The 14,270-nt window shown below is 39.9% G+C and overlaps 1 protein-coding gene across 1 annotated transcript; it reads left to right on the top strand.

Annotated features, from left to right (window-relative positions):
• The first annotated feature begins 334 nt into the window (after positions 1 to 334).
• Positions 335 to 11,380, top strand: zw10 (zw10 kinetochore protein). Its single transcript, XM_088939652.1, has 16 exons — positions 335 to 547; positions 1,546 to 1,680; positions 1,899 to 2,000; positions 2,715 to 2,792; positions 3,161 to 3,320; positions 3,800 to 3,949; positions 4,269 to 4,463; positions 4,824 to 4,960; positions 6,199 to 6,381; positions 6,634 to 6,872; positions 7,200 to 7,271; positions 7,596 to 7,765; positions 8,212 to 8,342; positions 9,544 to 9,675; positions 9,888 to 10,090; positions 11,101 to 11,380. The coding sequence occupies exons 1-16, from the start codon at positions 443 to 445 to the stop codon at positions 11,219 to 11,221; spliced, it is 2,313 nt and encodes a 770-aa protein (XP_088795778.1). The 5' UTR covers positions 335 to 442; the 3' UTR covers positions 11,222 to 11,380.
• The last annotated feature ends 2,890 nt before the right edge of the window (positions 11,381 to 14,270 follow it).

Here is a 14,270-nt window from a genome sequence, read left to right as displayed (position 1 = left end):
ATTCAGGAGCGCTGAAATTGTTGGTGACAGAGGATGTACAGTAGCCGTATAACCCTATAATAAGGATTCGCTGTCTTTGTGATTAAAAGCGTTGTATAGAAATGCAAAGAAAAATGTCAATGTAGCCTACAAAATAACATCACGTTAGAAAAAAAAGAAAGGTAATGATTATACATATTAATGAATGGCAAGTGAGGTCACTTTGCTTAACCGGATGCTGAGAGAACATGCGACTCCAGGAAGAACTGCAATTCCCATAATGCAACGCAAACCCACGCCAACACGTCGAAAGGGAAGCTGTCATTTTTTAAGAGAATTTGAAAGCGGGCGAAAGGCGCAGGCTGGCAGGGTTGTTTTCGTCTGGGGGATCACTTATTCTGGTGTAAAGGATAATACAAATCCGCCTGTCCTATCTCTGTATCCTAAGATATATTTGTTAAACATGGCGTCCTTTGTGACAGAGGTGCTCGCCAGTTCGGGGAAGCTGGAAAAAGAAGATTTGTGCAGTAAAATCAGCAAACTATCCCAGAAAGTGGAGGAGATAAAGGTAATTAAGGCAAGAGAACAGTGCGCCGGGAAGATCGGTTTCATATCTGGTAGGTGGAGTAGACGGAGTGTCCAAAGAACACGTTAGGGGTAAGATCGGAACAGTCAGAGAATCGTAAAAGGTATTTGAAGGACTTGGGATGTTCCTCTGGTCTCCTCTGGAAATGACGTGTCATCTGGGAGTTCTGCAGCTATTATTCCCCCCCATCCACTAACATTGTGTGTTGTCACTTGTTTAAATTTTGGGTTAGCATGCACTGCTCCGCAAGATGAAGATCTCGCGTTGTCCTATTCGGAGTACAGTATTGTTGAACTCGTTGTTGGTGTTGTTGTGTTATTAACATATTGCTTTAGTAGTAACTGTAGATTAACATGCAGTTCTTAAGACTTTTTGTCTGTAAAACTTACTCATGGGCACTCTTCATGTGTAAGGTAGTTGTATTATGGATGCTATTCGATTATAATCAGGTCTTGCATGTACAATGTAGACATAATACCACTGTGGGTACTGTGAGAGAGAAGCTGCAAAGACCTTTTTCTCTGCCCAGTTTCGTTTGGATTTGTAAAGAATATCTTGAATCCCAGTATAAACTGGTATACGTCTCACATAGCCATAAAGGTAATTTACCTACAGTAAGTTTTCAGATGTGTTAAGTAATTACCTGCATAGCAAATGCAACACACTGGCTCTGTAGCACCTTACTGTAGTTTTCATGTCTGGGTCTTACTAAGTTCCTTTGTGTGTCACATAAACCCTTGCCTAGGAAATATGAAACGTTTGCTCTGCAACGCCTTAGTTTTTTCCTATCTCAGTTTTGCATAGTTCCTCCGTCACTACCAAAACACGCCAGGGCCTGAGCTGAAAACCAGGCGAGGATGAGTGTGCTTGTGCCCTTGTAAGAACTTGCACAAGCTGGTTCGTTGGGTGTTTGTTTCGCTCAGCCCAGGATGTTTATCTTTTTTCTTCCCCCCCCCCCCCCCCCCCCTTTTTGTCCCAAGAGCGAAGTGTGCGACATGATCAGTAAGAAGTACGACGAGTTCCTGCCCAGCATGCAGAGTGCGGAAGATCTCATGAGGCAGGTGGATGCTGTCTCCAGGGACATGGACAACCTGAAGTCTTGCATCGAAAATGAGGTGCTTGTATAAGACGTATTTCAGTCAGAATCTGGACGTCAGGCTGGGGGTGCTCTGAGGAAGCGGATTCCAAATGGTTTTAACGTATTCTGAAAAGGGAAAAGTGGGAGAGCTCTTTTTTCCCTCTGGGGAGGTTTCGAGAACGTTCATGTAGGACACGCTTCACAGCCTCGTCTCTCTCTCCTTCCCTCATTTCGGCTCCCTCCTTGTTTTCCCAGACCCAGAAGAGTCTCAAAGACGCCATCGACGATTTCACGGATCAGAAGCTGCGGATGGAGAAGAACGCAGCGGGCATCCGCGTTCTCAGGCAGCTGCAGCAGGTAGAGAGATCTGCCATCGCTTAACGGTTCTAAAACAGTGGTTGCAAGGTGTGAAAATGTACCAGCTCTAGGAATTAGAATGGAAGATTATGAAGAGAGGTTATAGGGCTGCAGAGGCACTGTGGGATGCAGGGCAACGGTATAACCTGCTATCTGCAGTGTTAAGTGAACTGAGAGCATAAGACTTCTCTTTAGTGGGATCGTGTGCCATTGCAGGCTAACGCCCAAGCTGGGCTGACTGCAGTAATTAGGGGAAAGATCATTGTCTGCACCTGTGGTCTGAAGCATTTAAACACATTGCCCGGCTGCACAGTGACACAATCCCTTAAATTGTTTTTTTTTTCTGCTTTTTGCATATGTAAACAGCATAAAATAGACAGCTCTAAATAATATCTCAAAGGTGTTGAAATAATATTTAAACTGTTGAGCAAGCCAGCTATTCTTAACGCCAATCTGGAGCACATCCCAGAACCACGGGGCTCAAGGCTGGGCTAGTTATCCCAGTTATCCTAGACAGCATGGGAGGAAACTAGAGTTCCTGGAGAATCCCAGACTAAGACAGGGTGAGCATGTAGACCGTGTTGATTGTTCTCAGATATTACAGGTTTTCCCCTCAATTTTGTAGAAACAAACAAAAATTAGTACTTTTAATATGCCTCCCAGATCATTGCCAGTAGAAATGCTCAATTTTCTGTCTGATGTATTTTTGTTCAGTTTGATACTGCAATAGAGGATTATCACCGAGCACTGCTGGAGAAGAAGTACACTGAAGCAGCCAAGCAGCTTGAAAAGGTAGAAATCCAAACACTGGAAAAGAAAGTAACCATTAAAAATATGGGACATTGAAAAATAACCCATATCAGCCCCGTGTTGTTCTGAATTTGATATAGCTGTCAAAGAAATCCCACTAAGCCATTAGCCAAATATTTTTTTAACAAACTTGTTCTAATGAAAATGAATAGTTAATAATCAGTTACTTTTATTTCTACAGCAGCTCCTTGTAACAAATAAAACACTTACAGCAAAGAAATGGATCCAAACTGGAGTGTGAACTTGAATGCTACTCCAACAGTAGTACAGGTTTTGGGGGAAATCTTAATTTGACTGAAATAAGACTGTGCCGCTCTCTGATGCTGCTGTACTTACCCCACTGTGTTCAGGCGCAGAGCAATGTGCAGGTTTTGAAAGCAAAGAAGGGCTGTGAGCTGCAGATCCTGAAGGCCTTGAGCACTGAGCTCACCATCCAGAAGCAGAACCTCATCTACCTCCTTGGACAGGAGTGGCAGAAACTTGCAGTGTGGAAATTGCCTTCTGCCAAAGGTGACATTGAAGATATACTGGTGGGACATATGCTTGTGCACAACTTGGCTTTTCCTTTTCCTTTGTGGATGAACATACAGGGCTATTTTCTCCAGTTACACCACTTCCCATTCAGTTTTGTGCCACAGTAGTGTAGTAACTGTAATATACAGGTTTGTCTTAATCCACTGTTTGTTTATCCTATTTGTAAAGCGGGGGTCTATATTTAATGTTAAGGCTGAAGTTTTATTCTTGCCAAACTGGGGGAAAAAAAGGTAATGTAATATTGGTAATCTAAACCTGCATTCTTGAGTGTGTTTTTGGAATATCAGTGCTGAAACTTCTCACTGTCAAGGATGAAAAGCTCTTTAAAAAAGAAAGCCAAGTTTTGATGTACCTTTATGAATGTGTGAAAATGATGAATACATTGGATCTGTACAGCAAGAAGTAGCACGCATGTTATATATTACTAATTAAAATGATCACCTTTGTTTTGTCAGAACTAACCAGTGTGGAGGCCTTCATGGAGACAGAGCTGCGCTTGTGCTGTTCTGGACTGAAGGAAGACTGCAGCACAGAGTCCCAGCTGGCCAATGTGCTGCAGGCTCTTGCCATACTGGGGGAGCTAAACAACAAAGTCAAATTCTTCAGTAAGGCAGACGACAATTATTGTCCTGTGCATTCTTTTCCCTATAGAAACCAGGCATGCCTGATTACAGCTCCAATTAAGTGTGAAGGTTTTTTGCTCCACTCTTAAGGTGACCACGCTTTCTATTATTGTCTCTTTAATTTTAAATGTTTTTTTTTTTCCTTTTCTCTCTCATGGCTCACCCAGAAATAAAAAAAACAAAACAACAACAGAATGCCGTGCCGTCGGTTTTTAAAATGAAAGACGCTCTTACACATTTTCTCCACAGCGTCTAAATTATTCCTTCTGTCTCCCACTAGTTCTCTGTCTTGTTTTCCCAGGCCAGGTGCTCCTGAAGTACGTGCTGAAGCCCCTCATCACGTATCCCGCTCTGAATGTTGTGATGACGGGGCAGCCCGGGCAGGGCACTGACCTGACCTTTCACTGCGCGGAGACCACAGCGGAGCACCTGTCCCCCTCGGAGGCGTACATCAAAGTGCAGGCGGTCCTGAAGGAGCTGTACACGCACCTGCTCAGTAGGTCCTCGCACGCTGGATGGTCTCAGTTCCTCGTTCCTCCCCCCCCCTCCTCCGCCACGTCTCGGCCTGTCTCCACCGCTGTCGTTTCTCTTTTCCTCTCCGGTCGGCCCCTTCTCTTTAAATTGAATCCCTGAGTAATAGCGTTCGAATAGGAGGACAAAAAGGAGAACACAATCTGGGAGACGCGGATATAGAACATAACAGGAATTCTAAAGCCACAACTTTTACTGCTTCCTATGTTGTGAAACACTTTCCTTAAAATAATTTAAGGCCTTCCCTTTGCCACCCTGAATTTCCCCCTTTGTTCAAACTTGTTTCTACTAACAATTTGTAAGGTCTTTCTAACGTGTTTTACAGATGTCACTGTCGGCGATAAGAAGCTTTCTGTTATGCTTGGCGACCTAATTTGGGAAGAGATGTCTGACTGCATTATTCGAGAATGTTTATTATACTCCATACCAGCAAACAGCAGCCAGCTAGAACAGTATGAAGAGGTATGGAGCTGCTGCTTGGTGTTAAATACTTAACATGTGAATTTGAATTTATATATATATAGACACAGGTGAATCCATTCAGAATGCGCCTCAAAACTCTTGTCCATCGTCCTGCGGTATGATTCGGCTTGACAAATGCAGCATTCCACTTGCCAAAGGCGATCAATTGGTAGCAATTGAAACGATTCATTTAATAATCATGGTTTTATGATAAATCAAATATGCGTTTTATTTGTTCGTGGCATAATTTGTCTTGCATATTTTGATTTAATTTTATAGACAGACAAACCAAACTCTACGCGTCATTGCTCCTTTTATTGATAATATTAATACTATATTTAACAGTGATTTAAAAATAGTCAATATAGTGTACAAATTATTTATTGTATTTTATTATTAGTTTATGATAATTATATGATTATAATTGTATTATTATTAATTAATACAATGATTCTTACAATAATTATTGTATTAATTATTAACCCCAGGGGGGCGGTTTGTTAAAAGTGTAACTGGATAGCAGAGGAAGAGAAACCAAATAGACTGAAGTCTTTTTCTATTTCAAAGTGCATTGAAATGAAGAGATGAATAAAAAAAACGCTGAACAAAAACATGCACAAAATTAATGAGAAACAAGCAAAAATACAGCATATTGTAAATCGGAAACATTTTGATTTATTGTTGTGGCATTGTTGTGGCAAAAGTGTGGTTTCCTTGATATAATACTTTTGAATACAATGTTTTTAAAGCCACTATGTACAATACATTTTTAACAATCAAAATATAAAATAAAAGTAATTCTGTTAGTGTTATGCTGTATTGTGACACAGTGTATTTTTGAGCTGTGGGTAATCAAATGAAATTGTCGCTAGTACAGTGTGCATACTGTATGGTATGATTAGTGCAGGAAAGCAGTAATGGTGCTATATTATTAAAATAAGATTTGACTGACATACAGCAGCTGTGGTACTTTAAGGATTCACTGTGCAGTTGTATAGAAAAGTCCTGCATCTGTACCGCCTATCGACATTTTTATTAATCTGTCATGCTGTGGCATTTGTTGAGGTATGCCACTTGAAAATTTTAAATGGCTGTGTCTGTAGACATTTTCTGTCAAAATAAGGTTGATTTCCATCCATCAGTAGAGGAAAACTGATTAAAAAAACATTAACTTTCTCTCACAGGAGTCATTCCTTTAGAGTCTGAAAGCTCATTTTTATGGAGTCTTTTGTTTGTAGGTCATCAAACAGACCGAAGAGTTCGAAGAGGCACTGAAGGAGATGCATTTTCTCAAGGGTGATTCCACAGACCTGTTAAAGTATGCTAGGAATGTCAATGTCCACTTTGCCAGCAAAAAATGCCAAGATGTGATCGTCACAGCCAGAAACCTGATGACATCAGAGATACACAACACCGTAAAGGTTAGCTTGTTCTTGGAGGGAAAGCAGGGGTATTTATTTGTAAAATGCTCTGACGTTTGTAATGGCCAGCATAATTCTGAGAAATATACTGGACTATGGAGCCTAAATGATGTGTGCTTGTCTTGTTCTTTTTCACTTCAGTGTGGGTTGAACCTCTCCTTGTTCCTTTGCAGTTCACACACTGATGCAGCTCACCCGATCTAACCCTTTTTCCCCAACTCACGTTCTATCCTCTGCTGTTTTCTGAGGCAGATCTTCCCAGAAATCAAAGTTTCCATCCCCAAGCTGCCCAACCTCGGCTCAGGGGACAAGACGGGACAGGACAAGGCGGTGAAGACGCTTCACAATGAGACCGTCAACCTGGAGAACGAGAATCGGTTGAGCCACCGCACCCTGTCTCTGCCGGTGTGCCGCATCAGCGAGTCGGTGCAGAAGCTGATAGAACTGGCTTATCACACCCTCTCCGAAGCCGCCAGCAGCACCAAACAGTGGTGAGGCCTCAACAGAAATACATGCACTGGTTTCTGCATGTGCTATGAAGCAGTGCTCTGTTATGCATGCTGTAATTCCCTCCTATTTTACCATTCAGATTTGAACTTTGTCCAGTACTATTGAAATGGGATGATGTTATTTTGATGTGTATAGTTTCCTTGTGCTCAAATTCCTTTCTAATTCTGGGTTTCTAAGAAATTAAAACGCCAGATCATGCAAGATCTTTACATTTAAATGGTACATTTTAAATGAAACAAAGTAGGACAGCCTTAAACCATTATGATGCCTTTAAGGAAAACAGTTTGTGCACTTTTTTTCTTTTACAGCGCAATCCAGCTTTTCTACACAGTCAGAAATATTTTCCAGTTGTTTTATGATGTCGTGCCAACCTACCACAAGTAAGTTTTTAAATGCCACATAGAATGCATGTCAGATATTGTCACAACATGAAATGTAGTATGGACATTGCAGTATGAAGGCACACAGGAAAATGTGTTTTCCTCAAGTGAAGTAAACTTTTACATTAAAATCGGTTCTAAACTAACGAAAAAAAACTGTGCATGTCATTCAAGAGTTGACAGTACTGTGTTCCAAATCCTTCCATTTCCTTCCAGATTTTATTGGAAATAAATTTTGATGTCGCTAGGTGTGATCTAGTCGTCCTTCGGCGAAAGTGGTTGTGTACTCCTAAAATGACATTTGGATGTTTTTTTATTCTTTAGAGAAAATCTTCAAAAACTCCCTCAGCTGGCTGCCATTCACCACAATAACTGCATGTTCATCGCTCACCATCTCCTGACGCTGGGACACCAGTTCAGATACCACCTACCTCAGCCTCTTTGCGATGGGGCTGCCACCTTCATCGACCTGGTGCCAGGCTTCAGGAGACTGGGTATTCGAAACATGGGCAAAGATGAAGGGTCAACCTTCAGGGGAAAACATTTGCACACAAATACAATCACTTGAGGCGAAACAGCTTATGGTGGAATGACAGAATTACACCACAATCACAGTAACAAATCCTTTGTTTCTTTTGCACGCATCTACATTTGGAAAATATATGTGACTTAACACAAATTCTCGATATTTAATTGATATTTTTTACTGGTTAATTTCTTAAACGCATGATTTCTTAGCACTGCATTTAAGGTTAGTATACAGGTCAGACATCCAGTATCTTTAAATATCATGAGACGATACCTAGCGAGCAGCATAATACCACCTTGTGAATTCAAAGATTTTCGTGCGGAGAATAATATATATCCAAACGCTTAATATTCTGTTGGTGGCAAAAGCCTCCGTCCTACCACTTAATCGCGTTTCATTTATCTTTCCCAGGCACAGAGTGTTTCCTGGCTCAGATGCGCGCTCAGAAAGTGGAGATGTTAGAGAGGTTGTCCACTGCGAGGAATTTCTCCAACCTGGATGATGAGGAGAATTACTCGTCTGCCAGCAAAGCTGTTAGACAGGTGAGAGACAAAGGGGAAAACACTAAAGAGCCCGAAAAGCTTTATGGTGGAACCAAAAAACTGCAGAAGCTGCAAACAGGATTGATACATTGACTCAATAGAACAATGAGCTTTGAACAACTGTTACACCTTCAAACATTGTTAGTTTTGTTACAGTGGTCTGTTATAAAATTCATTTCAGTTTAGAAGAAGAAGTTCATTTCTTCTTTACTGTAACTAACTTCCCAGTGTTAGTTAGTGAAGTGTTAGTTATTAGGACTGTGTTGTTTGAATATTTCCATATTAGTATTTATATAGTTAGTTTTTGTTATGTTGTTTGTAATATCTTGAAGAAGGCTTTGTAGCAATAGCCAGATAGCAATGTTGAATGTTGATGTGGATTTTCTGTGCAACTCCCTGGTTAAATAAATGCCTTTTTTTACTGAAATGCTCAATAACAGTTGTAAATATTCTTTACTGGGCCAGAAATGAGTCAAAAATGGGGAAATATTTTTTTCTACCATGGAGCCGGACATGATGGACAAGATGGATTAATCACTCAGCTGGAGACAAAAGCAGCTGTAATTTTCCCAATGGCAATTTGTCACCTTATTTAAAACTACCAGCCAAAAGGTCTTTTTTGCACTAAGATGCAGATGCATAAACGTGATTCGTCCAACACTGAAAGTGTGCAATGTCATCCCCTTCCATTAAAATGCATATCACTTCATTTTAAAACATGCCTCTGTCTTCCGTCTATTCATCTTCCAGATCATAGATAAAAGTTTATTAAATAAATTTATATAAAAAGGTTTTTCTGCCTAGTATCTCAGGTTTTATATTATCACCATCTATAGAGCTTAAACATAAATTACAAGGTCTTGTAAATTAAAATGGACTGGAAGTCTGTCTTTAAACAATGGAGGAAGTTACTGAAGACATTTGTGTGGAGCATCAAGTAAATACAACTTGCAGCTCTTCCACTAGACCATTAAACTTATAGCCTTTGTTTACGGCTGCTGTCAAATGGAATAGAACCAGTGTTCCATTTCAATTTAGTTCCAAAATGATCTCCTCCTTTTTAATTTGTCATTGACACTCTTTTAGTGCAAAGTGTTTATATCCAAGTACTGCAAAACTAAGTCAATAAAGTTAACCGTCCCTCAATCTGCACTCTTGCTTATTATTTTAAGCCTAATTTTATTTTTTGTTTTAACTGCAGGTTATCCATCAGCTGAAGAGACTGGGTAAAGTCTGGCAAGATGTCCTTCCTCTTAATATATACTGCAAAGCTATGGGAACATTGCTAAACACTGCCATCTCGGAAATCATCACAAAAATCACCATGCTGGAGGTATTGACAGTTTTACATGGATTTACATATTGATGCTGTATTTCTCTTTAACTGCGATTACAGTTACTGTTCCCATTTATAGACAGGTTTCGGTTATATTCAGAAAAGGTCTGAAACCCTACATTGCTTTGCTTTCATGAGGTACCTTATGTTCCACTTATCAGAATAATGGACTGGAGGAGAAATGCTCTTTCCTTCTTCCCTTTTCCCAGGACATCTCGACGGAAGACGGTGACCATTTGTACACACTCTGCAGGACGGTCATTGAAGAAGGACCCCTGGTGTTCACTCCACTGCCTGAAGAGAACAAGAACAAGAAATACCAGGAGGAGGTGCCGGTTTATGTTCACAAATGGATGACTTTCAAGGAGCTCATGATAGTCTTGCAGGCTAATCTGCAAGAGATTGTGGACAGGTACACCAAAAAGAACATTCGTTTTTGTTTTTTAATACTGTGTTTTAATATATTTTTAACACGAATCCAGACTCCTCAAAGGTGGCACAGGGGCAAGGCAGTTAGCTTTTGTGTACGGAGTGTGATTCCTTACGGTGTGAGTCTGTGTTGGTTTTCTTTGTGTGTTTCGGTTTGGCTTGGTTCATTAGTGTGCTGTCTGTGCACCCTGCAGTGGAGCAGTGTTTCAGCCAGGATACAACATCTTGAGAACACATCGTCTGGAAATACATTACAAAAAAATACAACATTAATCACTCTTTGTCACACACAAGCAAACCCTGAAGCAACCCCAGGTTTTGTTTGTGCAGTTAATTTGATGGACGGGAGTACAATGAAGTAAAACTCACCTTCAGCAAAACGTGTTTTTTATGGATTACAGCCTTGCTCCTGTGCCACTAGTATTTTTTCTCAGGGGTCTCTTTGAATAGAAGGAATTATGGAACACTGTGGCAATACCAAAGGGAAGAGGTGAAAGGAAGAATTCTTAGCTGTACTAATGGCTCTGTCCTCACCTGCACCTTAGAAATCTGGACCTTTTCCAAGCACAGTCCTAATACAGTGCCGTTGACTTGCTATTATAAAATACTATCTGCCAAGTAGTGCCTGTGCATCTTCAGTTCCAGGGACAAATTAAACCCTGACCTTTTGTAGGCTTACTTGCAGAGGATTCATGTGTAAAGCTCTTTTGGATGTAAGTTAATTTACCAAGTCAGTGAGCTGTTGATACAAGACCTTGAAAATATTTCCAAAATCCTTCTTTAAATGTGCTATGTGGTCTTGGAATATTCTGAAATATTCAGAAGCACCCCAGACACTTTATTCCAGCTGGGGAAAGGACTCCATGTACCTCAAAGCCTAAATCGTCATTTAAGAAGGACTCCATACATTGAGAATTGGGCCGCAGAAGCACAGCCGATGGTGACTGCAGATGTGACCCTGAAGGCTGATTGTGCTGTGTGTCTTCTCTCCAGGTGGGCTGATGGGAAGGGGCCATTGGCCACGGAATTCTCCCCCAACGAGGTGAAGAGCCTGATCCGAGCACTTTTCCAGAACACGGACAGGCGAGCAGCAGCTCTTGCCAGGATCAAGTAGACAGCCGACTGTCCGCAACACTGTGATGAATGTAAATAGTTCTTGCCTCAAAAGAAAGGAAAACATCCTCCATTATATACTTTTGTTCTAGTGATGGGCTTATTTTTCTTATGCAATTGTACCAAACTCAATAAAGGCTTTGGATTTAGTCTTCTAAAAGTTATACTGTTTCTGACTCCGATCATAGTCTAGTATCGGATCTTACGCATTTTGTTCATCCATCTGTCTTCTACCTATCTTTCATCTGTTTTCTAACCGCTTCCAATTCCATATCGCAGGGGAGCTGGAGCCTATTCCAGCAAGCAGTGGGTGTAAGGCAGGGTACACCCTGGATGGGACACCAGTTCATCGCAGGGCAGAAACACAGCTAAGCACTCAGGGCCTATTTTCACAGCAGCCAATCAACCTACAGTACCAGTTTTTGTACTGTGGGAGGAAACGCACAAGAACACAGGGAGAACCGCATTGTTTTCCATCTTATATTTAACCCCAAAGATTTTTGATTCTTGTAATTTTGATCCCCCAGATTATCCATGTTCTTGATGAGAAACGATTCTAGACATTGTGTATTGTTCAAAATTTCATTTTGTCATATGTTGCATGCAGAGAATGTGTGTTTTATTAACATAAAGCTTCTGTGATGTTCGCTATGTTGATGTCAGAATGGTTTAATGCAATACAAGAAGAAGTGCATTTTGAATTTCTTGACCTGAAAGAGAAGAAAGTAAGATAAAGTAAGGCACTGACAGTATTTGACTGCAATATTATACATCAAAAACCTCATGCTGAAGCAAAGCTAGCTTTAAGCAATATCAATTTTTAAGTCAAGCAAAATTTTTGAATGTTTTACTAGCTTATAGAAAAGGTACTTTAGTGAATGAAAAATAGAAGCAGATAAATAGTTTCAGCAGTTTTTATTAAGTTTTAGTAGAGCAGTATATTTTCCCCTCAAGTTTAAAACTTTTGATCCTTTTGACAAAATATCTAAAAAAGGTAATGAGCTCAACTTGTTCTCAGCTGAATGCCTTTGGTTGTGTCGTGATATGATAGTGTAGTTTTTTGTTAACCTTTGTTCCTAGCAGAAATACAGTGTTCAGGTACAATAGCTGAATTCCAGACCTTCAGTTGGAGCTCTGTCACTGCTGTAAGGCACTAACAATCTAAAGGGTTTATGTCTTGGTGAAGGTTTTGTTTAAGCATGTGTTCTCAGAGAAGTGCTTTTTTCTGTGACTCATGTTGTACAAAAATCGTCAGCATTACTGCCTTAACTTTGAACCTTGTCTTTTATTAAAGTCAAAGAGATTTAAATCCTGTGATAGAATGTTCTAGACATAGTCAAAGGAAACCACTGAAGGCTTTCAATAACCTTTGTATGCCAACAATACTCATTTGTAACAGCATTCGATGTTCTTCCAAGTCTACCTTAATTTTAAAATGACTTGATCTGCCATCTTGTGTCCCAGAATCTTTACACTTGCTTGTCTCAGTTTATTTTCCTTGCTCTACACTGTGCACAAACAATTAGAATAGGGTCAATCAAATCAGAAAAATAAAGCAAATATTCACAGTAACATATCTCAAAACACTAATTAAAGAGGAACCCCTTGGGTCATTTCAGACTAAATGAGAAATATACTCTTTTCATATAAAAAAGGCCAGATTCTGATATTATTTTACTTTTTTTTTTGCTTTTTGCTCTGAAAGGCACTTAGTGCCTACATAAGGCAATAAAGAGAGCTGTGTTATATTTACTAGCTGTGTGAATGCTGTGAAGATGTTTAGCACTATTGTAATCTACAGCAGCATTTCAAACGTGAATTATATGGCTGCTGATAGAAGGTAGGCAACACAATTTAAGAGATTTAAATGTCAAACAAGATTACTGGTGTTCAGCCCAAAATATCAAGTGTCCCACCTGGAAGCTGAGGTCAGTGTTTGGAATAATGAGATAAGAGACTACATGCCCTATAGTATTAAATAACAAAGTGGGGTTTGAAGCTGGGAAATGACTAAAATGTCAAGATCGGATTGTATATACTATCAGAGAGAGCTGAGTAACTATCCTGTCTTCTGGACTTCAGCCTCACATACTTTAAAGTCTCCCACTACACTTGTTTCAGGCCAATAACTTTGTTAATTAAAAGCCCCAAAAATCCATTAATTATCGAATAAGGCAAGTTGTTTTTAAGTCTACATCTTGATTCGGGCATGATTGAATGCTGTTTCTCTTAATCAGAAAACCATCAATCAATTTAAAAAAAGTAGTTTTTATTGTTTAAGGGGAAGTATGCAACTGTAAACTAGTAAAAATCAAAAGCCTAATGTATAATACAGGTCTGCCCCCTGTACTATAGCCTATATTGCTGGATTGTGTGCAATGCAATTGTGATTTGACAGCTAGATGGCAGAATCCTGGATTACCCTGTCAGTGGGTGCCTTTCAGCATTCAAGTTTTCAGGCAATAGCCCTTCTACACCGGCATTCCTTACAAAAACAGAATACCCAGCTGTGCAAGTGCTGTGTCTCTAATGAACCTTGATAGAAAAGAGGCAGTAGCAGGGCACCTTCCAGGTATCAAGGTTCCAGTTCTCAGAATTTAGTTACTTCTTGGTTCTGACACAAGGTTAGCCTTGTTCCAATTGTGCTGAATTGATTTTTAGATAAAGCAAATTCACTTCAGTTTTGTTCTGAAAGGTGCAGCATGGCATGACCGCTTTTAATTTTTTACACTTTTTGTTTCTGAGGGAACTTTTTTTTCTTAATTGGCAAATTTGAAAATACACTTTTTTGTCGCTGTACAATTAACGACTGACTCTCTAGTACTGATTAATGTGATAGAAAGAAAACCACTAGTGCATATAGCAGTAGTTTAGTGATACCAATTAGCACTGGTCTTGACCTAAATTGTTAATTTAGCAGTAGGTAAGGTCAAGCCTGATGTAACTGAAGTCTGTAATACCACCTAGATCGCTGTATTGTTACCAGCCTTTAGAAAACATTCCTTTATTGATTTTCCTTAAATACTTTAGGAACAGAAACGCAATATTAA

The sequence above is a fragment of the Atractosteus spatula genome, chromosome 22 (assembly GCF_055471065.1).
Source record: "Atractosteus spatula isolate fAtrSpa1 chromosome 22, fAtrSpa1.hap1, whole genome shotgun sequence".
Lineage (NCBI taxonomy): Eukaryota > Metazoa > Chordata > Actinopteri > Semionotiformes > Lepisosteidae > Atractosteus > Atractosteus spatula.
This window is presented reverse-complemented; position numbering and strand designations above follow the sequence as displayed.

Bases quoted from the DNA above. Each gene is read 5' to 3' on its own strand.
- zw10 (XM_088939652.1), top strand. From the start codon at position 443: ATGGCGTCCTTTGTGACAGAGGTGCTCGCCAGTTCGGGGAAGCTGGAA. The intron at 3,321-3,799 runs GTGACATTGAAG...TTGTTTTGTCAG, and splicing joins GAAATTGCCTTCTGCCAAAG to AACTAACCAGTGTGGAGGCC. The intron at 3,950-4,268 runs GTAAGGCAGACG...TTGTTTTCCCAG, and splicing joins CAACAAAGTCAAATTCTTCA to GCCAGGTGCTCCTGAAGTAC.